Source organism: Oncorhynchus mykiss, chromosome 7 (genome assembly GCF_013265735.2).
Source record: "Oncorhynchus mykiss isolate Arlee chromosome 7, USDA_OmykA_1.1, whole genome shotgun sequence".
NCBI lineage: Eukaryota > Metazoa > Chordata > Actinopteri > Salmoniformes > Salmonidae > Oncorhynchus > Oncorhynchus mykiss.
The window spans coordinates 53,667,209-53,693,853 of record NC_048571.1 but is presented as its reverse complement, the minus strand read 5'-3'; the positions used below and the strand labels follow the sequence as shown (position 1 = coordinate 53,693,853).

General features: G+C 41.9%; 1 protein-coding gene across 18 annotated transcripts in view; it reads left to right on the top strand.

Moving 5' to 3' along the window:
• The window catches only part of LOC110527996 (eukaryotic translation initiation factor 4 gamma 3), a 67,175-nt gene that overhangs the window by 10,104 nt on the left and 30,426 nt on the right, over positions 1–26,645 (top strand). For 17 of the 18 annotated variants that reach the window (XM_021609746.2, XM_036983533.1, XM_021609741.2 and 14 more), the window contains exon 2: positions 7,012–7,111. In XM_021609746.2, the coding sequence (XP_021465421.2) occupies positions 7,012–7,111 (100 nt within the window). The remainder of the gene's footprint in view (positions 1–7,011; positions 7,112–26,645) is intronic. The other variant, XM_021609735.2, reaches the window with a different exon arrangement.

The window sequence follows — 26,645 nt, the reverse complement described above, 5'->3', positions numbered from 1 at the left end:
TGTTCAATTTGGTTTAAATAATGCAAAAACAAAGTGTTGGAGAAGTAAAAGTGCAATATGTGCCATGTAAAAAAGGTAACGTTTGAGTTCCTTGCTCAGAACATGAGAACATATGAAAGTAGGTGGTTCCTTTTAACATAATTCAATATTCCAAGGTAAGAGGTTTTAGGTTGTAGTTAATATAGTACTTATAGAACTATTTCTCTCTATACCATTTGTATTTCATATACCTTTGACTATTGGATGTTCTTATAGGCACTATAGTATTGCCAGTGTAACAGTATAGCTTCCGTCCCTCTCCTCGCACCTATCTGGGCTCGAATCAGGAACACATCGACAACAGCCACCCTCGAAGCAGCGTTACCCATCGCTCCACAGAAGCTGCGGCCCTTGCAGGTCAAGGGGAATAACTACTCCAAGTCTCAGAGTGAGTGACGTTTGAAACGCTATTAGCGCACTTCCAGCTAACTAGCTAGCCATTTCACATCGGTTACACCAGCCATTAGACTGATAGGCTTGAAGTCATAAACAGCGCTGAGCTTGCGAAGAGCTGCTGGCAAAACGCACTAAAGTGCTGTTTGAAGGAATGCTGCTGCCTACCATCGCTCAGACTGCTCTATCAAATCATATACTTAATTATAACATAATAACACACAGAAATACGAGCCTTTGTTCATTAATATGGTCGAATCTAGAAACTATCATTTCGAAAACAAAACGTTTATTATTTCAGTGAAATACGGAACCGTTAGGGATGCCACCCATGAGATAAAATACCAAAGTCTGAATATTCTTGTTACATTGCACAACCTTCAATGTTATGTCATAATTACGTAAAATTCTGGCAAATTAGTTTGCAATGAGCCAGGCTGCCCAAACTGTTGCATATATCCTGACTCTGCGTGCAATGAACGCATGAGAAATGACACAATTTCACCTGGTTAATATTGCCTGCTAACCTGGATTTCTTTTAGCTAAATATGCAGGATTAAAAATATATACATCTGTGTATTGATTTTAAGAAAGGCATTGGTGTTTTTTGTTAGGTACAGTCGTCCAACGATTGTGCTTTTTTCATAAATCATCCCCCAGCGTTGCATCGATTATATGCAACGCAGGGCAGGCTAGATAAACAAGTAATATCATCAATATCATCAACCATGTGTAGTTATAACTAGTGATTATGATTGATTGTTTTTAATGCTAGCTAGCAACTTACCTTGGCTTCTACTGCATTCGCGTAACAGGCAGGCTCCTCGTGGAGTGCAATGAGAGGCAGGTGGTTAGAGTGTTGGACTAGTTAGATGTAAGTTGCCAAGATTGGATCCCCCGAGCTGACAATGTGAAATCTGTCGTTCTGCCCCTGAACAAGGCAGTTAACCCACCGTTCCTAGGCCGTCATTGAAAATAAGAATGTGTTCTTAACTGACTTGCCTAGTTAAATAAAGGTATAAAAAAAATGACGCCCAAAAATACTCATTACCGATTTGTTATGAAAACATTCCGATTAATCGGTCGACCTCTAGTATGTTTGTTTTACTCCATGTGTAACTCTGTGTTGTTGTATGTGTCGAACTGCTTTGCTTTATCTTGGCCAGGTCGCAATTGTAAATGAGAACTTGTTCTCAACTTGCCTACCTGGTTAAATAAAGGTGAAATATATATATAAGTGGCTTTACATTAAGCTAATGATGATGCAGGGACACCAGCTGCTTTTCCTCTTTTGCTGGCTCTAAATGGAGCAGGTCAGTGTACAGGTGTGAGGGGCTTGCAGTGGCCCCAGAGTGATAGTTCATTATCAAACTGTTGCAGAACGTGGTGATCTATATCAGAGCCTGGAAACATGTACTTGAGATGGACTTCGGGGTTATGTTTAGAATTTAGAATCAGGGCTGTCCTGGCATGGAGGCCAAGGAACAGATTGGCTCAGAAGGTAGTTTTTTTTATTTGTCTGTGTTAGCATCAGTGTGCAGTGCCTGTGTCTACTGAGCTGTGATAGGTGCCCTTCACAGATCAGTGTTTTACATGTATTTCGGAAAGTATTCAAACCCCTTGACTTTTTCCACATTTTGTTAAGTTACAGCCTTATTCTAAAATGTATTATTATTATTTTGTTCTTCCTCGTTAATCTACACACACTACCCCATAATAACAAAGCGAAATCATGTTTTTAGAAATGTTGCCAAATTTATTACAAATAAAGAACAGCAGAAATACCTTCTCTACGTACAGTGCCTTGCGAAAGTATTCGGCCCCCTTGAACTTTGCGACCTTTTGCCACATTTCAGGCTTCAAACATAAAGATATAAAACTGTATTTTTTTTGTGAAGAATCAACAATATATATATATATATATATTACACACTGAATGAACACTTTTATTTTAACTTAATATAATACAAAAATAAATCAATTTAGTCTCAAATAATGACACGTTCAATTTGGTTTAAATAATGCAAAAACACAGTGTTGGAGAAGTAAAAGTTTTATATGTGCTATGTTCCTTGCTTAGAACATGAGCTGGTGGTTCATTTTAGCACGAGTCTTCAATATTCCCAGTTTAGGTTGTAGCTATTATAGGACTATTTCTCTCTATACCATTTGTATTTCATATACCTTTGACTATTGAATGTTCTTATAGGCCCTAATAGTATTGCCAGCCTAATCTCGGGAGCTGATAAGGCTTGAAGTCATAAACTGCGCTGTGCTTGAAGCATTGCGAAGAGCTGCTGGCAAACGCAGGAAAGTGCTGTTTGAATGAATGCTTACGAGCCTGTCGCTCCTCAGTCAGATTGTTCTATCAAATATCAAATCATAGACTTAATTATAATAAACACACAAATACGAGCCTTAGGTCATTAATATTGTCAAATCCGGAAAATAAACTTTATGTTTTTGAAATTCTATTCTTTCAGTGAAATACGGAACTGTTCCGTATTTTATAGAGCGGGTGACATCCCTAAGTCTAAATATTGCTGTTACATTGCACAACCTTCAATGTTATGTCATAATTATGTAAAATTCTGGCAAATTAATTACGGTCTTTGTTAGGAAGAAATTGTCATCACACAGTTCGCAACGAGCCAGGCGGCCCAAACTGCTGCATATACCCTGACTCTGCTTGCATAGAACATAAGAGAAGTGGCACAATTTCCCTAGTTAGTATTTCCTGCCAACATGAATTTCTTAACTAAATATGCAGGTTTAAAAATATATACTTGTGTATTGATTTTAAGAAAGGCATTGATGTTTATGGTTAGGTACATTGGTGCAACAACAGGGCTTTTTTCGCGAATACGCTTGTTACATCATCACCCGATTGGCAAAGTAGGCTGTGATTCGATGATAAATTAAAAGGCACTGCACTGATTATATGCAGCGCAGGACAAGCTAGATAAACTAGTAATATCATCAACAATTGTAGTTAACTAGTGATTATGTTAAGATTGATTTTTTTTCATAAGATAAGTTTAATGCTAGCTAGCAACTTACCGTGGCTCCTTGCTGCACTCACGTAACAGGTGGTCAGCCTGCCATGCAGTCTCCTCGTGGAGTGCAATGTAAACGGCAATAAACAACGTCCAAAAATGCAGATTTACCGATTGTTATGAAAACTTTAAATCGGACCTAATTAATAAGCCATGCCGATTAATCTGTCAAACTCCAATCTATGTAAGGTCCCACAGTTGACGGTGCATGTCAGAGCAAAAACCAAGCCATAAGGTCGAAGGAATTGTCCGTAGAGCTCCAATACAGGATTGTGTTGAGGCACAGATCTGGGGAAGGGTACCAAAGAATGTTTGCAGCGTTGAAGTTCCCCAAGAACACAGTGGCCTCCATAATTCTTAAATGGAATAAGTTTGGAACCACCAAGACTATTCCTAGAGCTGTCCTCCTAGCCGAACTGAAGAATCGGGGGAGAAGGGTCTTGGTCAGGGAGGTGACCAAGAATCCGATTGTCCGCTCTGAAGGAGCTCTAGAGTTTCTCTGTGTAGATGGGGGAACCTTCCAGAAGGACAACCATCTCTGCAGCACTCCACCAATCAAGCCTTTATGGTATTGGTCAGACGGAAGCCACTCCTCAGTGAAAGGAACATAACAGCCTGCTTTGAGTTTGCCAAAAGGCACCTAAAGGACTCTGACCAGGAGAAACAAGATTCTCTGGTCTAATGAAACCAAGATTGAACACTTTGGCCTTAATGCCAAGCGTCACATCTGAAGGAAACCTGGCACCATCCCTACGGTAAAGCATGGTGGTGGCAGCATCATGCTTTGGGGATGTTTTTCAGCGGCACGGACTGGGAGACTAGTCAGGATCGAGCGAAAGATAAATGGAGCAAAGTACAGAGATCCTTGATAACCTGCTCCAGAGCTCTCAGGACCTCAGACTGAGGCGAAGGTTCACCTTCCAACAGGACAATGACCCTAAGCACACAGGCAAGACGATGCAGGAGTTGCTTCAGAACAACTGTTGCTTCTGAATGTCTATGAGTGGCCCGGCCAGAGCTCAGACTTGAACCAGATCTAACATCTCTGGAGGGACCTGTAAATAGCTGTGCAGTGACGCTCCCCATCCAACCTGACATCTGATCTGCAGAGAATGATGGGGCGAATCTCCCCAAATACAGTTATGCCAAGCTTGTAGCGTCATACCCAAGAAGACTTGACGCTGTTGTCACTGCCAAAGGTTCTTCAACAAAATACTGAGTGAAGGGTCTGAATAATTATGTAAATGTGATATTTCCTTTTTATATATAAGTTTCTAAACCTGGTTTTGCTTTGTCATTATGGAGTATTGTGTGTAGATTGAGGGAAAGAAACCAAAGAAAAAATTAACTTTAGAATAAGGCTGTAAACGTAACATAATTTGGAAAAAGTCGAGGGGTCTGCATACTTAACGAATGCACTGTATGTAAAAAGGTTGCTGTCTGGGGCAAACCAGGCTTTCCTTTTCCTGGTTTCACTGTGTTCTGCCTGCTGCATCAAAACCTGACATGTTTTGTAATAAAGTAGCCTATGTTCACTACAGTTGCTCTAGCCCACTTGTCTAGTCCCTATTGGCCACATTTTGCTATGTGTATAGGCATTTATTTTATTTTGTCTGATATCTTTGCCTTTTTGTTACTCTAATAGATTATATATTTTCCTCCTCTGTTGCTGCAGAAACTAAATTAATCTTTGACTAATGACTGATTAGTGTGGTCAGTGACTCTGAGTGGCTTGTGCTCGCAGGGTTGAGTGGGTAGTGCCAGTGCCTCTGAGGGTAATATGTAGGTAGGTATGTCACTAAGTCCCAGTGGAATTTGGCTTTCATAACAAAATATGGTAGCTAGGACACTGGCTTTTGTTGACACCAGTTTTTTCTAAGCCAGATGTTACCACACAAGCCACATGTTGCCAAATAAATTGATGGATTCACAATTTTTTATGAATCATTTTGTTTTAACAAAGTTTTGCTTTGCACATGCAAAGGGATTTGGTTATGCAATTCCGAGCTAAATAGCAATTGCAGCAATCGGATCAGATTGTAATTCCAGTAAGAGTCATGCGGTCCCTCCTGCCAAATCCCCGGGGGTGTCAGCTGTCTCATCTCACCTGATCATTTTCCCCTCTGCAGTCATGCAGCCTGCTAACCTCTGACCCATGGCGGAAACATCCCTGCTGCCCACCCCCTCGCTGGTTTCACATGCTCAGCACAGAGCGCCCTCTCACTCTCTGTTTGCATTCCACAACACAGACAGCCCTGCCAACCGGTTCTGGGCCCATACGGACAGACGTATCAGATTCTCTTAGTGTCACTACCCGCTCCCCTCCAGGCCCCCTCACACAAGCACAGACACACCACACAAGACAACACTGCACCAATATTCACTCCCTGCTGTTTTATCCCCAGACTGTGACTATGGCTGTTCCCTGGCTATGTTAAAGGTTAGAGTGAAGACACACTCACAACAGGGATCTCCACTCTGACTCTGTTTGTTTGGCTTTATTTAAGACATCAACTGTATCCTGTGTTTCCTCCTTTTCCAGGCCCTCTTTATGCTGTATAGCTGCTGTCTTCAGTTCCACTGTTATAAAACGTATTCTCTTTCTTTTGGGAGGAGTGGTGTTCTTGGCGGGAAGCCAATGGAGATGAGGGCCCATACAGGCAAGGAAAGAGTGAGTGAGAGGGGGATTGGGGGAGGAGGGTGGGATTTTGGGAATGGACAAAAAGTGTCAGAGGGGAAAGCAAGAAAGCCAAACGCTCTCATTTCCTTGTAATCATGTGACTGGTGTGTGTGTTGTGTGCCTCTGCCTGTAAGTCCCAATGAACTGCCTGAACAGGTTACTGAGGTCCTCTCCTCTGTCTGGAACCCCCACCCCTTCATCAGTCTCGTCACTCTTTCATAGCAGTCACTGATAAACAGAGAGTCCTGACTCATGATCACATGTCAACAACCCTATCTGGAAATAGAAAGCCTGTCCCTGGTTAAGGGGGTCTTTATGTAGACTAGTCCTAGATGTGAGACAGTACATTTAATGCATTTATTTTCAGCAGTCATGATTGACCTATTGAGTTAAGAGATTCTAAAATTACCTTTTGAATTTGGTACCTTGAATTAACATAATTTCTTGAATAAAATAGGAATCGTCTATCTGGAACGCTAACGTTCTTAGTGGGAGTTTTGGAAATCCATGTCGGGATTTCCCTTTGACACACACGCTCCCTGGTAAAGGAACACAGTGTACTCTTGGAGATTGAGCATTTAGGGAGGGGGGCAAGCGGTGTCGGGTATTGGGAAACATTGGCTAAAACCCCGCCTAGGAACTAGAGAACTTGCGTACAAAGATGTGATAAACTTGTATTGTACGAAAATTTGAATTGGAAGAATTGTGTTTTTACCAGATGTAAGAAATTGTTGTTTAGTACAGAACAGTAATGTTCCAAAGCATGTTAATGTGTCCCTGCTGTTGAGCTTGTTGATGCCTCCACCTTTGACCCGTTTTGGCCTTAAGTTGATCCTTTTCCAGAATTTTCCTTAATATGACGCGTCCCAGGATCCCTCGGGTTCAGCCATCCCTGGATGACCGCATCTTCCCCACACAGCCCGGCGTCACTGCCGTCTACAGCGTGAGTACACACACACACACACACACACACACACATTCATGCTCTACCACAGATACATATGCTCATACCACACATGCTGGTTGTGAACCCTAGCAAGCATATTCCAACCACATATCTCAAGTCTGACACTGCAGGGCGCCAGACTCGGCCATTTTGTGACATTTTTCAACCCTTTGACTTGGTCATGCGAGTAAAATGTTTAATTGGTTGCATCGGTGCTAGCTGCATATTCTACATGGTCACTAGGGGTGTAGCAGTTCACCAAAACCACCATTTGATACTTATTGTGGTTTTGGGGTCACGGGTCGGTTTCGGTGCAGCAGGAAAATTTTATGCAATTAACAATGTAAAAATCAAACTCTATTTGTCACATGCGCCGAATACAACCTTACCGTGAAATGCTTACTTACAAGCCCTTAGCCAATTCAAGAAGAGTTAAGAGAATATTTACCAAATAAACTAAAGTAAAAAATAATAAAAAGTAACATAACAACAACGAGGCTATATACAGGGGGTCCCGAGTCTATGTGCGGGGGTACAGATTAGTTAGTAATTTGTACATGTAGGTAGGGGTGAAGTGACTATGCATAGATAATAAACAGTGAGTAGCAGCAGTGTACAAACAAATAGAGGGGAGTCAATGTAATAGTCTGGTGGCCATTTGATGAATTGTTCAACAGTCTTATGGCTCAGGGGTAAAAGCTGTTAAGGAGCCTTTTGGTCCTAGACTTGGCACTCCGGTACCGCTTGCCGCGTGGTAGCAGAGAAAACAGCCTATGGTGACTGGAATCTCTTACAATATTATGGGTTTTCCTCTGACACCACATATTATATAGGTCCTGGATGGTAGGAAGCTTGACCCCAGTGATGTACTGGGCCGTACACACTACCCTCTGAAGCGCCTTACGGTCAGATGCCAAGCAGTTGCCATACCAGGCGGTGTTGCAACCGGTCAGGATGCTCTCGATGGTGCAGCTGTAGAACCTTTTGAGTATCTGAGGACCCACACCAAATCTTTTCAGTCTCCTGAGGGGAGGGAAAGGTTTTGTCTTGCCCTCTTCATGACTGTCTTGGTGTGTTTGGACCATGATAGTTTGTTGGTGATGTGGACACCAAGGAACTTGAAACTCTCGATCTGCTCCACGACAGCCCCGTTGATGTAAAAGGGGGCCTGTTCGGCCCGCCTTTTCCTGTAGTCCACGATCAGCTGCTTTGTCTTGCTCACATTGAGGGAGAGGTTGTTGTCCTGACACCACACTGCCAGTTCTCTGACCTCCCTATAGGCTGTCTCATTGTTGTCGTGATCAGGTCTACCTACCGCTGTTTAGTCATCGGCAAACTCAATGTTGGAGTTGTTTGGCCATGCAGTTGTGTGTGAACAGGGAGTACAGGAGGGGACTAAGTACCCACCCCTGAGGGGCCCCAGTGTTGAGCATCCGTGTGGCAGACGTGTTGTTGCCTACCATTACCTCCTGGGGGCTGCCCGTCAGCAAGTCTAGGATCCAGTTGCAGAGGGAGGTGTTTAGTCCCAGGGTCCTTAGCTTAGTGTTGAGCTTTGTAGGCCCTATGGTGTTGAACTCTGGGCTGTAGTCAATGAATAGCATTCTCACATAGGTGCTCCTTTTGTCCAGGTAGGAAAGAACCGTGTGGAGTGCGATTGAGATTGCGTAATCTCTGGATCTGTTGTGGCGGTATACAAATTGGAGTGGGTCTAGGGTATCCAGGAGGATGCTGTTGATGTGAGCCATGGCCAGCCTTTCAAAGCACTTCATGGCTACTGACGTGAGTGGTACGGGGCGGTAGTCATTTAGGCAGGTTACCTTGCTTCCTTGGGCACAGGGACTATGGTGGTCTGCTTGAAACATGTCGTTTTTACAGACTCCGTCAGGGAGAGGTTGAAGATGTCAGTGAAGACACTTGCTAGTTGGTCCGCGCATGCTTTGAGTACACATCCTGGTAATCCATTTGGCCATGCGGCTTTGTGAATGTTGACCTGTTTAAAGGTTTTGCTCACATCGGCTACCGAGAACGTTATCACACAGTCATCCAGAACAGCTGGTGCTCTCGTGCATGCTTCAGTGCTGCTTGCCTCAAAGAGAGAAAAGGCATTTAGCTTGTCTGGTAGGCTTCCATCACTGGGCAGCTCGCTTCTTGGTTTCCCTTTGTAGTCCATAATAGTTTTCAAGCCCTTGCACATCTGACGAGTGTCAGAGCCGGTGTAGGAGGATTCAATCTTAATCCTGTATTGACACTTTGCTTGTTTGATGGTTCGTCTGAGGGCATTGCAGGATTTCTTATAAGCATCCGGATTAGTTTCCAGCTCCTTGAGCCTTTAGCTTGATGTAGATGTTGCCTGTAATCCATGGCTTCTGGTTTGGATATGTACATACGGTCATTGTGGGGACGACGTTGTCGATGATGCCGATGATTGAGGTGATATACTCCTCAATGCCATTGGATGAATCCCGGAACATATTCCAGTCTGTGCTAGCAAAACAGTCCTGTAGTGTAGCATCCTCATCTGACCACCTCCATATTGAGCAAGTCACTGGTCCTTCCGGCTTCAGTTTTTTTGCTTGTAAGTAGGAATCGGGAGGATATAATTATGGTCGGTTTTGCCAAATGGAGGATGGGGGAGAGCTTATTATGCATCTCTGTGTGTGGAGTAAAGGTGTTCTATAGGTTTTTTTTTCTGGTAAAACCGATTTTAAGTTTGCCTGCATTAATGTCCCCGGCCACTAAGAGTGCAGCCTCTGGATGAGCATTTTCTTGTTTGCGTATGGCCTTATTGAGTTGTTTGGGTGCGGTCTTAGTGCCAGCATCAGTCTGTGGTTGTAAATAGACGGCTACGAGTAATAATATAGATAGGGTGGTCTACAGCTTATGTGGTACTCTACCTCAGGTGAGCAATACCTAAAGACCTCTTTAATATTAGACTTTGCGCACCAGCTGTTATTAACAACGACAACAAAACACACCCCCACCCCTCGTCTTACCAGACATAGCTTCTCTGTTCTGCCGGTGCATGGACAATCCCGCCAGCTCTATATTATCCGTGTCGTCGTTCAGCCACACCCCGTGAAACAAGATATTACACTTCTTAATGTCCCGTTGGTAAGATAATTGTAGGTCATCATCAATTTTATTTTCCAATGATTGCATGTTAGCAAGTGGAATTGATGGCAGTGGGAGTTTACTTGCTCTCCTACGGCTTCTCAGAAGGCAGCCCGATATGCGTCCTCTTTTCCTCTGTCTTTTCTTGACGCAAATGACTGGGATCTGGGCCTGTTCCCGGGAGAGCAGTATATCTTTCTCGTCGAACTCGTTAATGGAAAAAGCTTCTTTCAGTTTGTGGAGAGTAATCGTTGTTCTGATGTCCAGAAGTTATTTTCAGTCATAAGAGAAGGTAGCAGCAACATTATGTACAAAATAAGCATTCACAATGTTCCTGGCATTGACTGTTGTAACAGGATTGTTATGTTGGGCCATGTGCTGTTAACCTCTTGAAGCTAGGGGGCACTATTTTTGTTTGAAAAATAACGTTCCCAAAGTAAACTGCCTATTTCTCAGGACCAGATGCAAGAATATGCATATAATTGACAGATTAGGATAGAAAACATTCTAAAGTTTCCAAAACTGTCAAAATATCGTCTGTGAGTATAACAGAACTGATATTGCAGGCGAAACCCTGAGAAAAATCAAAGTGGCTTCTATTTTGAAAACTCCATGTTCCATAGCCTCCCATTGCTCCATTTAAAGGGATATCAACCAGATTCTTTTTCCTATCGCTTCCTTAATGTGTCAACAGTCTTCAGACATAGTTTCAGGCTTTTATTTTGAAAAAATGAGCCAGAACGATAACATTGTGTCAAGTGGTCACAGAATTTGGACAGCTATTGTTTTTCCCTCTCCTACTGTGAAAGACATTTGCGGTTGATATATTATCGATTATATATTTTAAAAACAACCTGAGGATTGTTTATAAAAAACGTTTGACATGTTTCTGTGGACATTACGGATATTACTTGGAATTTGTCTGCGTTGTCGTGACCGCTCTTTCCTGTGGATTTCTGAACATAATGCGCCAAACAGAGGTATTTTGGATATAAAAATAATCTTTATGGAACAAAAGGAACATTTGTTGTGTAACTGGGAGTCTCTTGAGTGAAAACATCCAAAGATCATCAAAGGTAAACGATTAATTTGATTGCTTTTCTGGTTTTCGTGACAAAGCTACCTGATGCTAAATGTACCTAATATTTGTCATGCGATTGATAAACTTACACAAACGCTTGGATTGCTTTCACTGTAAAGCATAATTTCAAAATCTGAGACGACAGGTGGATTAACAGAAGGCTAAGGTGTGTTTTGCAATATTGCACTTGTGAGTCATGAATGCTTGTGACCGTTTAGTCACGGTAATTAGGCTTCTCCAAGCTCTGATGTTGCTGAAGGTCATTAGTAGCCTACCAAACTTGCTAACTGCCTGGTACGCAGCACTCTGTTGTCCCTCCAATCACTCTGACATCAATGCAAATGTATTCAAAATTCGAATCAAACACTTCATGAGAGCCCATGAGCTCATGTTGCGCAACATTTCTATAGGCTATGTAATTGCGTGAGAAAACAGTGATGGCATCTTCTTTTTTTTCTTTTTTTAAAGAGGATCCCATCAGCTTTCTATAGGCTACGAATGGTGGTCGACCGATTATGATTTTTCAACGCCGATACCGATTTTTGGAGGACGAAAAAATGCAGATACCGATCAATCGGCATATTTTTATATATACAGTGCCTTGCGAAAGTATTCGGCCCCCTTGAACTTTGCGACCTTTTGCCACATTTCAGGCTTCAAACATAAAGATATAAAACTGTATTTTTTTGTGAAGAATCAACAACAAGTGGGACACAATCATGAAGTGGAACGACATTTATTGGATATTTCAAACTTTTTTACCAAATCAAAAACTGAAAAATTGGGCGTGCAGAATTATTCAGTCCCTACTTTCAGTGCAGCAAACTCTCTCCAGAAGTTCAGTGAGGATCTCTGAATGATCCAATGTTGACCTAAATGACTAATGATGATAAATACAATCCACCTGTGTGTAATCAAGTCTCCGTATAAATGCACCTGCACTGTGATAGTCTCAGAGGTCCGTTAAAAGCGCAGAGAGCATCATGAAGAACAAGGAACACACCAGGCAGGTCCGAGATACTGTTGTGAAGAAGTTTAAAGCCGGATTTGGATATAAAAATATTTCCCAAGCTTTAAACATCCCAAGGAGCACTGTGCAAGCGATAATATTGAAATGGAAGGAGTATCAGACCACTGCAAATCTACCAAGACCTGGCCGTCCCTCTAAACTTTCAGCTCATACAAGGAGAAGACTGATCAGAGATGCAGCCAAGAGGCCCATGATCACTCTGGATGAACTGCAGAGATCTACAGCTGAGGTGGGAGACTCTGTCCATAGGACAACAATCAGTCAAAACGTTATGTTTGGCGTAAAAGCAACACAGCTCATCACCCTGAACACACCATCCCCACTGTCAAACATGGTGGTGGCAGCATCATGGTTTGGGCCTGCTTTTCTTCAGCAGGGACAGGGAAGATGGTTAAAATTGATGGGAAGATGGATGGAGCCAAATACAGGACCATTCTGGAAGAAAACCTGATGTAGTCTGCAAAAGACCTGAGACTGGGACAGAGATTTGTCTTCCAACAAGACAATGATCCAAAACATAAAGCAAAATCTACAATGGAATGGTTCAAAAATAAACATATCCAGGTGTTAGAATGGCCAAGTCAAAGTCCAGACCTGAATCCAATCGAGAATCTGTGGAAAGAACTGAAAACTGCTGTTCACAAATGCTCTCCATCCAACCTCACTGAGCTCGAGCTGTTTTACAAGGAGGAATGGTAAAAAAATTCAGTCTCTCGATGTGCAAAACTGATAGAGACATACCCCAAGCGACTTACAGCTGTAATCGCAGCAAAAGGTGGCGCTACAAAGTATTAACTTAAGGGGGCTAAATTTAGCACGCCCAATTTTTCAGTTTTTGATTTGTTCAAAAAGTTTGAAATATCCAATACATGTCGTTCCACTTCATGATTGTGTCCCACTTGTTGTTGATTCTTCACAAAAAAATACAGTTTTATATCTTTATGTTTGAAGCCTGAAATGTGGCAAAAGGTCGCAAAGTTCAAGGGGGCTGAATACTTTCGCAAGGCACTGTATGTATGTATGTATATGTGTGTGTGTGTATATATATATATATACACACACACACACACACACACACACACACACACACACACACACAGTTGAAGACGGAAGTTTACATACACTTAGGTTGGAGTCATTAAAACTAGTTTTTCAACCACTCCACAAATTTCTTGTTAACAAACTATAGTTTTGGCAAGTCGGTTAGGACATCTACTTTGTGCATGACACAAGTAATTTTTCCAACAATTGTTTACAGACAGATTATTTCACTTATAATTCCCTGAATCACAATTTCAGTGGGTCAGAAGTTCATTTACACTAAGTTGACGGTGCCTTTAAACAGCTTGGAAAATTCCAGAAAATGATGTCATGGCTTTAGAAGCTTCTGATAGGCTAATTGACATCATTTGAGTCCATCATTGGAGGTGTACCTGTGAATGTATTTCAAGGTCTACCATCACTCAGTGCCTGTTTGCTTGACATCATGGGAAAATGAAAAGAACTCAGCCAACATTGTAGACCTCCACAAGTCTGGTTCATCCTTGGGAGAAATTTTCAAATGCCTGAAGGTACCACATTCATTTGTACAAACAATAGTACGCAAGTATAAACACCACAGGACCACGCAGCTGTCATATTGCTCAGGAAGGAGATGCGTTCTGTCTCCTAGAGACAACCGTACTTTGGTGTGAAAAGTGCAAATGAATCCCAGAACAACAGCAAAGGACCTTGTGAAGATGGTGGAGGAAACAGGTACAAAAGTGTCTATATCCACAGTAAAACTGTCACGTTCTTTAAAATAAATATCGGACCAAGCCGCAGCGCGATATGGTTTGGTTTCCACCCCCCACCCCCCCCCCCCCCCCCCCCCCCCCCCCCCGGATCCGGGATAATTGTCATCAACAATAGCATAGCGCAACGGTAAAATAATCTTACTAGAAAATCACAAGTGAAATATAGCGAAACACAGCTTAGCCTTTTGTTAATCACCCTGTCGTCTCAGGGTTAATCTTTACAGCGGAAACAATACAAGCGTTTGCGTAAGTTTATCGATATACTAGTAAAACATTATGTACACCTAGCGGCAGGTAACTTGGTCACGAAAATCAGAAACGCAATCAAATTAATAATTTACCTTTTGATGAGCTTCGGATGTTTTCACTCACGAGACTCCCAGTTAGACAGAAAATGTTTGTTTTCTTCCATAAAGATATTTTTTATATCCAAATACCTCGGTTAGTTTGATGCGTTATGCCTAGGAATCCACCGGAGATAGCGGTCATGACAACGCAGACAAAAATTCCAAATTATATCCATAATATCGACAAACATGGCAAACGTTTTTTATAATCAATCCTCAAGGTGTTTTTCAAATATCTATTCGATAATACTGTATCAACCGGGACAGTTGGCTTTTCACTAGGACCGCAAAAATCACACTGAGAGCCAACAACTGACCACTTATGCAATGTGGACGTATACGCTCATTCGTCAAAATAAATGCCTGAAACTACGTCTAAAGGCTGTAGACACCTTAGGGAAGCCACAGAAAAAGGAATCTGGTTGATATCCCTTTCAATGGGCAATAGGGATGCATAGAAAGACAGGGGTTTAAAAAAAAAAGTAACTTCCTGATTGGATTTTTCTCAGGATTTCGCCTGCAATATCAGTAATGTTATACTCACAGATAATATTTTTACAGTTTTGTAAACTTTAAAGTTTTCTATCCTAAGCTGTCAATTATATGCATATTATAGCATCTGGTCCTGAGAAATAAGCAGTTTACTTTGGGAACTTTATTTTTCCAAAAATAAAAATAGTGACCCCTAGCTTCAAGAGGTTAAGAAGTTGGAGCTCTTCTCTGTCTGCATTAACAAAGACAACACACAGGTCTTTCCATCATTGTATGATTTTTTTTGTGTGCAAATGAACTCCAGTTTACAGACAATGTCAAATGTGATCTAGCGAAGCACCTGAGTGAGTTGGGTGCGCAATTACGCAGGTACTTTCCCTAAACGGATGACACAAACGACTGGATTCGTTATCCCTTTCATGCCCTGCCTCCAGTCGATATCTAAACAAGAGAGCCTTGTCGAAAATAGCAATAAGCAGTTCTGTGAAAATGTAATTTAATCAGAAGCCACTGACAGATTTCTGGTTCGGGCTGCCCTCAGAGTATCCTGCCTTGGCAAATCGCGCTGTTAAGACACTAATTCCCTTTGCAACCACGTACCCATGTGAGAGTGGATTCTCGGCCCTCACTAGCATTAAAACTAAATACAGGCACAGACTGTGTGTGGAAAATTATTTAAGTGTGAGACTCTCTCCAATACAACCCAACATTGCAGAGTTATGTGCATCCTTTCAAGCACACTCTTCTCATTAACCTGTGGTGAGTTATTCACAGTTTTCGATTAACAAAAGGTTTGATACGGTTAAATGAAGAGCAAAATGGTTGATTTATTATATTATTATTTGTGCCGTGGTCCTATAAGAGCTATTTGTCACTTCCCACAAGCAGGGTTGTGACAAACTCACACTCATTCTTATGTTTATTACGCATATCATATAGTGTTTGGCAGGCTTACAATGATGGCAAAAAACAATATTTGAGAGTGTGTTGACCCTGGTGCTAGATGGGGTAGGCATCTTGAGGTTGAATGTTTTGAAGGGGTACGGGACTATAAATAATTTGGGGACCACTCGTCTATCAATACATTTTACTTTATAAGACAATACTCGATTTCCTATTGTGTGATGCTGTGGAAAACAATTGATGACACCAAATAATGGGCTGGTGCCATCAACTTAACTTAGTGGCACCAATGCCACCAGGGGGAAATGTTAGTCTAGAGCCCTGCACTGTCTGTTTAGTTTACACATTCTTTACAGCTTAAAAACGAAGTGTGTGTAATGTATGACAGAAACATAGGGCATATCACTGAGCTCAGTCTACATCTGGGAAGATGTGGCTGTCACCTTTAGGGCTCACTGCCACATGATTCATCATAACTGTCAGCTTCACCCCCCACCTACCCGCTGCCGTGTGTGTTGCCCACACTCCGTTACCCTGCTTCTCCCAGTCTACTTACTCTGATGCCTGAGTTGACCCCCTCTCCACTGCGGTGTGTGTGGTGTGTCAGAGCCACTGCTGTGCTGAGCCGTGCTGTCTGCCTGGAGGCAAGGGTCTGTGCGGGGGAGGAGACACAGTACAGGAGCCTCTCATACAGTGGAGCTCCGCTCTCTGGAGATGCTTCTGCTGTGGATTAATTTAGAACATATGAAAAATAGGAAAAAAATTCAGAACCTCTGCTTGCAATCCAGACACATACAGTGCATTCGGAAATTATTCAGACCCATTGACTTTTTCCACATTTTGTTAGGTTTTTGGCGTTATTCTAAAATTAAGTTGTTTTATTTCCCTCATCAATCTTCACACTATACCCCATAATGACAGCAAAAACAGACCCTTTACTCAGCTGGCTGGTGTGTTTACGGACATTTTCAACCAATCCCTATCCCAGTCTGCTGTTCCCATTTGCTTCAAGAGGGCCAGCATTGTTCCTGTTCCCAAGAAAGCTAAGGTAACTGAGCTAAACATCTATCGCCCCGTAGCACTCACTTCCGTCATCATGAAGTGCTTTGAGAGACTAGTCAAGGATCAGATCACCTCCACCCTACCTGACACCCTAAACCCACTCCAAATTGCTTACTGCCCCAATAGGTCCACAGATGACGCAATCACACTGCACACTGCTGGACAAGATGAATACCTATGTATATACATAATTCCTATGCTGTTCATCGATTACAGCTCAGCATTTAACACTATAGTACCCTCCAAACTGGGTCTCGACCCCGCCATGTGTAACTGGGTCCTGGACTTTCTGACGGGCCACCCCCAGGTGGTGAAGGTAGGAAACAACATCTCCACCCCGCTGATCCTCAACACTGGGGCCCCACAATGGTGCTTTCTCAGCCCTCTCCTGTACTCCCTGTTCACCCATGACTGCATGGCCATGCACGCCTCCAACTCAATCATCAAGTTTTCAGATGACACTACAGTGGTAGGCTTGATTACGAACAACGACGAGAAGGCCTACAGGGAGGATGTGAGGGCCCTCGGAGTGTGGTGTCAGGAAAATAACCTCACTCAACGTCAACAAAACAAAGGAGATGATCGTGGGCTGTTCAGGAAACAGCATAGGGAGCATCCACATTGACGGGACAGTAGTGGAGAAGGTGGAATGTTTTAAGTTCCTTGGCCTACACATTGCGGACAAACTGAAATGGTCCACCCACACAGACAGCGTGGTGAAGAAGGTGCAATAGCGCCTCTTTAACCTCCTGAAATTTGGCTTGTCACCAAAAACACTCTCACTTTTTTACAGATGCACAATCGAGAGCATCCTGTTTATTCTGTATTACCTCCTGGTACGGCAACTGCTCCGCCCACAACCGTAAGGCTCTCGAGAGGGTAGTGAGGTCTGCACAATGCATTACTGGGGGCAAACTACCTGCTCTCCAGGACACCTACACCACCCGGTGTCACAGGAAGGCCAAAAATATCATCAAGGACAACAACCACCCCGAGCCACTGCCTGCTCACCCTACTATCATCTAGATGGCAAGGTCAGTACAGGTGCATCAAAACTGGGACCTAGAGACAGAAGCTGTTTTTCAATCACAAGGCCATCAGACTGTTAAACAGCCATCATTAACATTGAGCGGCTGCTGCCAACACACTGACTCAAATCTCTAGCCACTTTAATAATAAAAAATTGGATGTAATAAATATCACTAGTCACTTTAAACAATACCGCTTTATATAATGTTTACCTACCCTACATTACTCATCTCATATGTATATACTGTCCTCTATACCATCTACTGCATCTTGCCTATGCTGTTCGGCCATCGCTCATCCATTTATGTTTATGTACATATTCTTTCCTGCTCGCGCGCATGCGTGGTAGTTGTCCCTAAGCCAATTTGCAAATAAATTCATTAAAAATCCTACAATGTGATTTTCTGGATTTTTTTTCTCATTTTGTCTGTCATCGTTGAAGTGTACCTATGATGAAAATTACAGGCCTCATCTTTTTAAGTGGGAGAACTTGCACAATTGGTAGCTGACTAAATACTTTTTTGCCCCACTATGTAATTAAGGTATTTCTGTTTTGTGTCTATAAAACAGTCTTCGCTTTGTCATTATGGGATATATTGTGTGTAGATTAAGGGGGGGAAATTAGTTAATACATTTTAAAATAAGGCTGTAACGTAACAGTGTGGGCAAGGGGTCTGAATATTTTCTGAATGTGCTGTATATGAAAAATCACGATTTCTTTCCTATTCAACAAAAGTGGGGGATTGGTGCTTGAAATTATTTGAATGCTTTATAAATATAGTAACAATCAAATTATAAATGACTTACAATAATATTTCACTTTAACTGTTAAATAAATATGATCATACTTGGCGAAAGTACAAAATTGGTACCAGTTCATATCATTGATGACAATGTTCTGCCCAGCATTCTCTGAGCGACGTGGAGACACCATTCAAATGCCTGCTATCTCGTTAAAACTATCTTTAAGCATGAAGTGATTTCGTTCCTCTGTGACCAAAAGAGTGGTATTGTTTAAATTCGATGCAATTGTTTAGTATTTTTTTTCAAGGGCTGTCAAATGATAAAAATAATTTATCGTGATAATGGCATTAGTTAATCATTTTTTATTTATTTTTGCTCAAATTTGGCCCCAAAGGAAAACAGTGCAATTGAGTTACAGGCATACTATGCTTTGATTGTAACAACAAAAACACAAAATGATATACATCAAAACGTTTTAATGGCATTTTCACCATAAACACAAAAGTCACTAACATACATCCATTAATTATCCCAATGTTTAAGTACTCCCTCTTATCAATCTTCTTGAAGTTTAACACTTGTGCACAGCAGTGGTGGTCGGTGCCATTTAAGATGCGGGAAGTTATTTTAATTACATTTTTATCAGCATGGCCTTATTTCTATTATGTCATATTGGATGACTGTCATTCATATTCCAGTCACCCAGCTCAATGTAACATCGATAGGCTTAGGCTACTTCTTGACACTCAAATGTTCTCTGTACCTATCATGAGGTTGCTACAACCTAGCCTGTGAAATAGCCTATGAACGTTTACAACAGGGAATTTTGAGTAATCAAGGTGACAGTGAGTGACACATTAAGTACCACCTTGCACACTCTTGGCTGCATCTATCTGATATAGGGAGTAATCATTAGTCCAACAGATGCAAATGTGAATTTCTATTGGGCAAATTCTGGTATTTGTATCTCCGTTCGATTTGCTTCCATTTAAGATTTTTTTTTCAATAGAATCGATGGAATGAATACACCCCTGGTCACACGCAAATACAGTTCACTTTCAGCTGTCTGTGACCAGGTGAAAAAACCCTTTCCAAGCCAAACATTCATATTATGACTCCTGTAACCGCTACACACAACCTGCATTGTCACATCATGGTATGAAAGATGGCTGCCTTTTTATTGGCTCTCAACCAACTGTGCTATTTTGTTAGTTTTTTTTGCATTGTTTGTAACTTATTTTGTACATAATGTTGCTGCTACCGTCTCTTATGACCAAAAAGAGCTTCTGGACATCAGAACAGCGATTACTCACCTCAAATTGGACAATGAATTTTCTTTAATGAGTCTGATGGGAAGGATATACTCCAAACACTCGAACAGGCCTTCATCCCCATAATTCACTGGAGAAAGAAAGAGATTTTGCGGAATGAGATCTGGGCGCCTTCTGAGGATCAGGTGACGAGTGGCTAATCTGCCTTTGCCATCCGTACTTTTAGCTAACGTTCAATTGCTGGAAAATAAATGGGACGGACTGAAAGCACGTGCAGTTGAAGTTGGAAGTTTACATACACCTTAGCCAAATACATTTAAACTCAATTTTTGACAATTCCTGACATTTAATCCAAGTAATAATTAACTCTCTTAGGTCAGTTAGACTCACCTCTTTATTTTAAGAATGTGAAATGTCAGAATAATAGAAGTGATTTATTTCAGCTTTTATTTCTTTCATCGCATTCCCAATGGGTCAGAAGTTTACATACACTCAATTTAGTATTTGGTAGCATACCCTTTAAATTGTTTAACTTGGGTCAAACGTTTCAGGTAGTCTTCCACAAACTTCCCACAATAAGTTGGGTGAATTTTGCTGGTGTAACTGAGTCAAGTTTGTTGGCCTCGTTGCTCGCACATGCTTTTTCAGTTCTGCCCACAAACTTTCTATAGGATGAGGTCAGGGCTTTGTGATGGCTTCTCCAATAACTTGACTTTGTTGTCCCTAAGCCATTTTGCCACAACTTTGGAAGTATGCTTGGGGTCATTGTCCATTTGGAAGACCCATTTGCGACCAAGCTTTACCTTCCTGGCTGGTGTCTTGAGATGTTGCCTCAATATATCCACATAATTTTCCTACCTCATGATGCCATCTATTTTGTGAAGTGCACCAGTCCCTCCTGCAGCAAAGCACCCCCACAACATGATGCTGCCACCACTGTGCTTCACGGTTGGGATGGTGTTCTTCGGCTTGCAAGCCTCCCCCTTTTTCCTCCAAACATAACAATGGTCATTATGGTCAAACAGTTATTTTTGTTTCATCAGACCAGAGGACATTTCTCAAAAAAATACAGTCTTTGTCCCCATATGCAGTTGCAAACCGTGGTCTGGCTTTTTTATGGCGATTTTGGAGCAGTGGCTTCTTCCTTGCTGAGCGGCCTTTCAGGTTATGTCAATACAGGACTCGTTTTACTGTGGATATAGATACTTTTGTACCGGTTTCCTCCAGCATCTTCACATGGTCCTTTGCTGTTGTTCTGGGATTGATTTGCACTTTTCACACCAAAGTACGTTCATTTCTAGGAGACAGAACGCGTCTCCTTCCTGAGCGGTATGACGGCTGCGTGGTCCCATGGTGTTAATACTTGCGTACTATTGTTTGTATAAATGAATGTGTTACCTTCAGGCGTTTGAAAATTGCTCCCAAGGATGAACCAGCCTAGTGGGGGTACAGAATTTTTTTCCTGCAGTCTTGACTGATTTATTTTCATTTTCCCATGATGTCAAGCAAAGAGACACTGAGTTTGAAGGTAGGCCTTGAAATACATCCACAGGTACTGTTTAAAGGCATAGTCAACTTAGTGTATGTTAACTTCTGACCCACTGGAAAGATACAGTGAATTATAAGTGAAGTAATGTAAACAATTGTTGGAAAAATTACTTGTCATGCACAACGTAGATGTCCTAACCAATTTGCCAAAACAACAAGGCCCTAAAAATTGTCAATTTTTTTAGGTATTTTCTTAACTGCATTGTTCGTTAAGGGCTTGTAAGTAAACATTTCATTTTATGGTCTACAGCGGTTTTATTTGGCGCATGTGACACATAAAAATGTGATTTGATTGTTAGCATTGCTACTAGAACTAACGCTCTAGTAAACTCGCTAGCTACAGTTTAGCAGTTTCACCGGTGGGCCCCAGTGGCAGTAAATTAATGAAACCAAATGCTTATCTTGACTTGGAAGAGTTCCAATGGTGGATAGCCATAGCCAGCTAGCTAACAACATAGCATCCCTCTCTGTTTGAGCCGGGTGTTTGTGTAGGCTAAACTAGGTAGCTGCATTCTCTAGCAAAATGAAAGATACAACCAAATAAAGCTAGTTCTATCGCTTATCCTTAATTTTGTGGAAATTAATTTGTTCACTACTGTTCAACTATTGTCTCTCTCTGAGTCAACTATTTCCCACATTTTATGCACTGCAGTGCTAAATAGCTGTAGCTTTTGCTTTCAGTATTAGATTAATTCTCTGACCCTTTGATTGGGCGGACATGTCAGTTCATGCTGCAAGAGCTCTGATAGGTTGGAAGACGTCCTCCGGAAATTGTCATAATTACTGTGTAAATCCATTGAAGGGGGTGAGAACCTTGAGCCTTTTGTATTGAAGTCAATGTTCACAGAGGAGGACAGAAGCTGACTGTCCTCCGGCTACACCAGGGTGCTGACTTACAGAGTGCCCCTGAGGCTATTGTAGACCTTCACTGCAAAACATTGTGTTTTAATCAATTATTTGGTGACCATTTAAATATATTTAGTGTAGTTTTATCTAAAGTATAATTTAATGTTAAACATTTATCCTCGGAGTAGCCTCCACTGGCACACACACACACACACACTAGTCTCTCTCTTTCACACACGCACAGCTTTAAGTGCTGTTAAAGCCTCAGTCTAAATGAGTGTGACTTTAGAAAAAAAGAACAGGCTCTATGTATACAGTGAACAAAGAGCTTTTTAACTTGTCTAACAATGTTACGAAAACAATGTAACCATCTGTACTGTTCAGATAACTTTGCACAAGTAGGCCTACACACTCTTCCTCCCACATCCTCTTTCTCGCTCACTTACTCCCACTCTCACACACAATCATACACACCCCACTCTTGCATATGCAACCTACCTTTGAAGCATCTCTTTGAATAGCCTATTCCTTTTCAGTTTTTCCTGTGCCATCCAAATTTGTGCATAGCCTAGTCAGTGGTCAAGTTCAGATTGCTAGCTCGGTAGGTAACATGACTAGCTGGCTAAACATAGTTTTCTAACCAAAAAATAGCAACTCGCAAGTAGTTTAAAACCGTCTGCGACATGCACACGAATCCGGTAGAAAGAAAAAAACGGCTACGGTAATATTGGGCATAACATAATGGTTTTGGCTGGAAGCACACAGCCTTCATCAGTGTAAAGGCACAAGCATTGACTGTAGCTGTGTTTTGGTGTTGTGTTCTGCGCTTAAAAGGGTCTGTCAAAAACACATGGACTTCAAAGTTTCTGTGCGGTGAAGAAATAGTGACTCGATTAACCACTGCATTTTTTTACAGTTAACACGTTTTAACTCTGACTTAACTTTGACAGCCCAATTGTTTTCACATTGAGAGCTCTAAATCCATCAGAGAACATCACAGCAAGATTACACTTATTGCTGCAATTACTATACTCTCCTATTTCATATACCGTGTTGAAAGCGGAGCACTGAGGTTCACAGCCAGAGGAAATTGATCCTTTGTCTGAATAGGCCAGAAAATGTGACGTATCGCTCCCTATGCAGATTGTCTTACCTTCGTATCTTCATACCGACTTCGACACATCCCGGGATATTCGCTAATACCGATATTGAACACAAGTGATTCTTTTTTTCAAGCCCCTGTAATCCGAAGGTTAACGAGACTAACAATTACATTGGGGCAAAAAAGTATTTAATCAGCCACCAATTGTGCAAGTTCTCCCACTTAAAAAGATGAGAGGCCTGTAATTTTCATCATAGGTACACTTCAACTATGACAGACAAAATGGGAGAAAAAATCCAGAAAATCACATTGTAGGATTTTTAATGAATTTATTTGCAAATTATGGTGGAAAATAAGTATTTGGTCAATAACAAAAGTGTATCTCAATACTTTGTTATATACCCTTTGTTGGCAATGACAGAGGTCAAACGTTTTCTGTAAGTCTTCAAGTTTTTCACACACTGTTGCTGGTATGTTGGCCCATTCCTCCATGCAGATTTCCTCTAGAGCAGTGATGTTTTGGGGCTGTTGCTTTTTAAGTGGGAGAACTTGCACAATTGGTGGCTGACTAAATACTTTTTTGCCCCACTGTACATGTAAATTCCCATAGGGAATGCTAGCTAAATTATAACCGGTGCAAACTATTTGACAAACTATTTGACAAGCTACTCACAAATATTAGACAGCAAGGCTCTTGGTGCGGGGGGGGGGGGTTCTCTGCTGTTATGAAAAGAAGCTTGGTCAAGAAGCTAACCGCTTAGCTAGATAACATGCTACTAAATTAGCAAACCAAATCAAAACTGCAGGACTTTTTAGCACAGTTAACTTAATAGTTATAAGCTGCCAAACATTTAGTTGTGAATTCCATACTGTAAGTAGATCATGTGGCAGGAGCTGCACAACAATGAATGTTTCACAAGGTTCCGGTCTCTTGTGGATATGTGCTTGTAAACAAAAATCATGGGACTATACTACCGGTAAGCTTCATAATGAAAATTGTGACCGATGAAATGTAGAACGTGATCTGCTTTATCTCCTAAAGTATTGCAGAAGTTGACTGCAGATATTTACATAAAAAGTAGCTACAAATATTCACTTTTTGTTTTTTAAATAAAGAAATAGTTTCCGTTCACGGTATTAGAAAAACCATCCCGTGACTATTTCCAAATACCCCGGTGTATGGTGTGTGTGTATATATACGGTATACCATCCAAGCCTAGTGTCAGATTTCACGGCATGTGAAGCAGGACTACCAGAGGTTTAACCGAGTACACAGCAATTGATGTTACAACATCTGTAAACACGTCAGCCGAAACCGGTCCAGAACCGCTCAAAGTCCCCTAAATAGGGGACTTAACATGTTTTTATTATGTTGAACAGATGTGATTTGTTTTATGTAATTGACCTATCACATCATTCTGGTTGATAGGTACATGTATACACAGTATTGAGTAGTGTCAGTTTCAAATGACTGTGTGGGTTTGTTGGCGGTCTGCAGGCATGACATCAATGGAAACTATGTTCCTGGAAGGCTTTGGTCTGCTCTGTGGCCGAGGAGAGGACTGCTTTCTGGACTCTCCCTTCCCTTCCTTTCCCTATGCTCGGCTGTGCAGGTCCTGCCCCTCCCCCACCCTTCCTGTCATTCTGCCTGTCAGTGGAATCAGTCACCGGCAGAGACTCATCCCCTGGCAACAGCAGTCCGATTAGCTGCCTTATCCTGTCAACCAGAGAAAGTGGGCCAAACCGAGATATGTTAGGGATTAAGAGTGAACCAGGGTTGTTGAGAGAGAATTTTGTCAGAAGACAATCGTAGGAGAGAGAGAGAGAGAGGGAGAGTTACCATTACCTCACAGAGGCTCATGTGCAGCAGCAACAGGTGTGTGGACAGCTGAAAGCCCAGGGGAGCAGAGGTGAGCCGGCCAGCCTGCATTATCTCTGCTGTGCCAGGCCTGCTACTACAGCAGCACCTGCAGTGTTTTACAGCTCACAGTGTAGGACAGTGTCAGGGAAAGGGATACAGCACGAATCACACTGCATGCCCAGCACTGCAAAGGGACAGACCGGGCAGCACAGCCCAGGGCAGAGCCTAAGTCTGCACAGCAAGGCACAACCCGCTTCATGTACAGCATAGGTCCTCTGCTCCTCTGCACAGAGCCAGACAGGAGTTGATCCCTACCTTAAAGTGGTTAATTTACATTCCTCAGCAGGAGCAAGTCTAATGACCTGTGGAGTTCTGTGTGTGTGTGCTAGGGTTGCAAAACTACCAGTTTCAGTTACCGGATTTTTCTTTATACTTAAAAAAAATATAATAATAATATTTGTCCATAGGGCTTGGCGATATAGCCTAAAAATCATATCTTGATTTTTCTTTTAACCTTTTATGGGTGGTTCACGTTACATTACTTAAAAATCATACAATGTGATTTTCTGGATTTTTGTTTCTCACAGTGAAGTGTACCTATGATAAAGATTACAGACCTCTACATGCTTTGTAAGTAGGAAACACTGACGATTTTGCAGGTTATCAAATACTTGTTCACCCCACTGTATGTCTTAATTTAAAATAAAATGTTTTAAATTATTATCTGTTCCTTTTTTTTGTATTTTACCCCCCTTTTCTCCCCAATTTCAGGATATCCAATTACGATCTTGTCTCATTGCTGCAACTCCCCAACAGGCTCGGGAGAGGCGAAAATTGACTCATGCAATCCTCCTAAACATGACCTGCCAAACCATGCTTCTTAACACCGTCCGCTTAACCCGGAAGCCAGTTGCACCAATGTGTCGGAGGAAACATTGTTCAACTGATGATGAAGTCAGCCTACAAGCGCCCAGTTGACCACAAAGAGTCGCTAGAGCGCGATGAGACAATTAAACCTCCCCGACAAAACTCTCTTCTCACCCAGACAACGCTCGGCCAATTGTGTGCCGCCCTATGGGATTCCCGGGTCTGTTGTGATAGCCTGGGATCGATCCCAGGTCTGTTGTGACGCCTCAAGCACTGCGATGCAGTGCCTTAGACTACTGCACCACACGGGAGGCCCCTACGTCTTGATTAAAGAAAAAACATCTCTAAATAAGCTTTGTTGTACAATTAAAGGAGAAATACGCCGAATTTCAAACAGTCAGCAATAATCTAATGAATTCAGGGCTTGTGAAATTATACCTA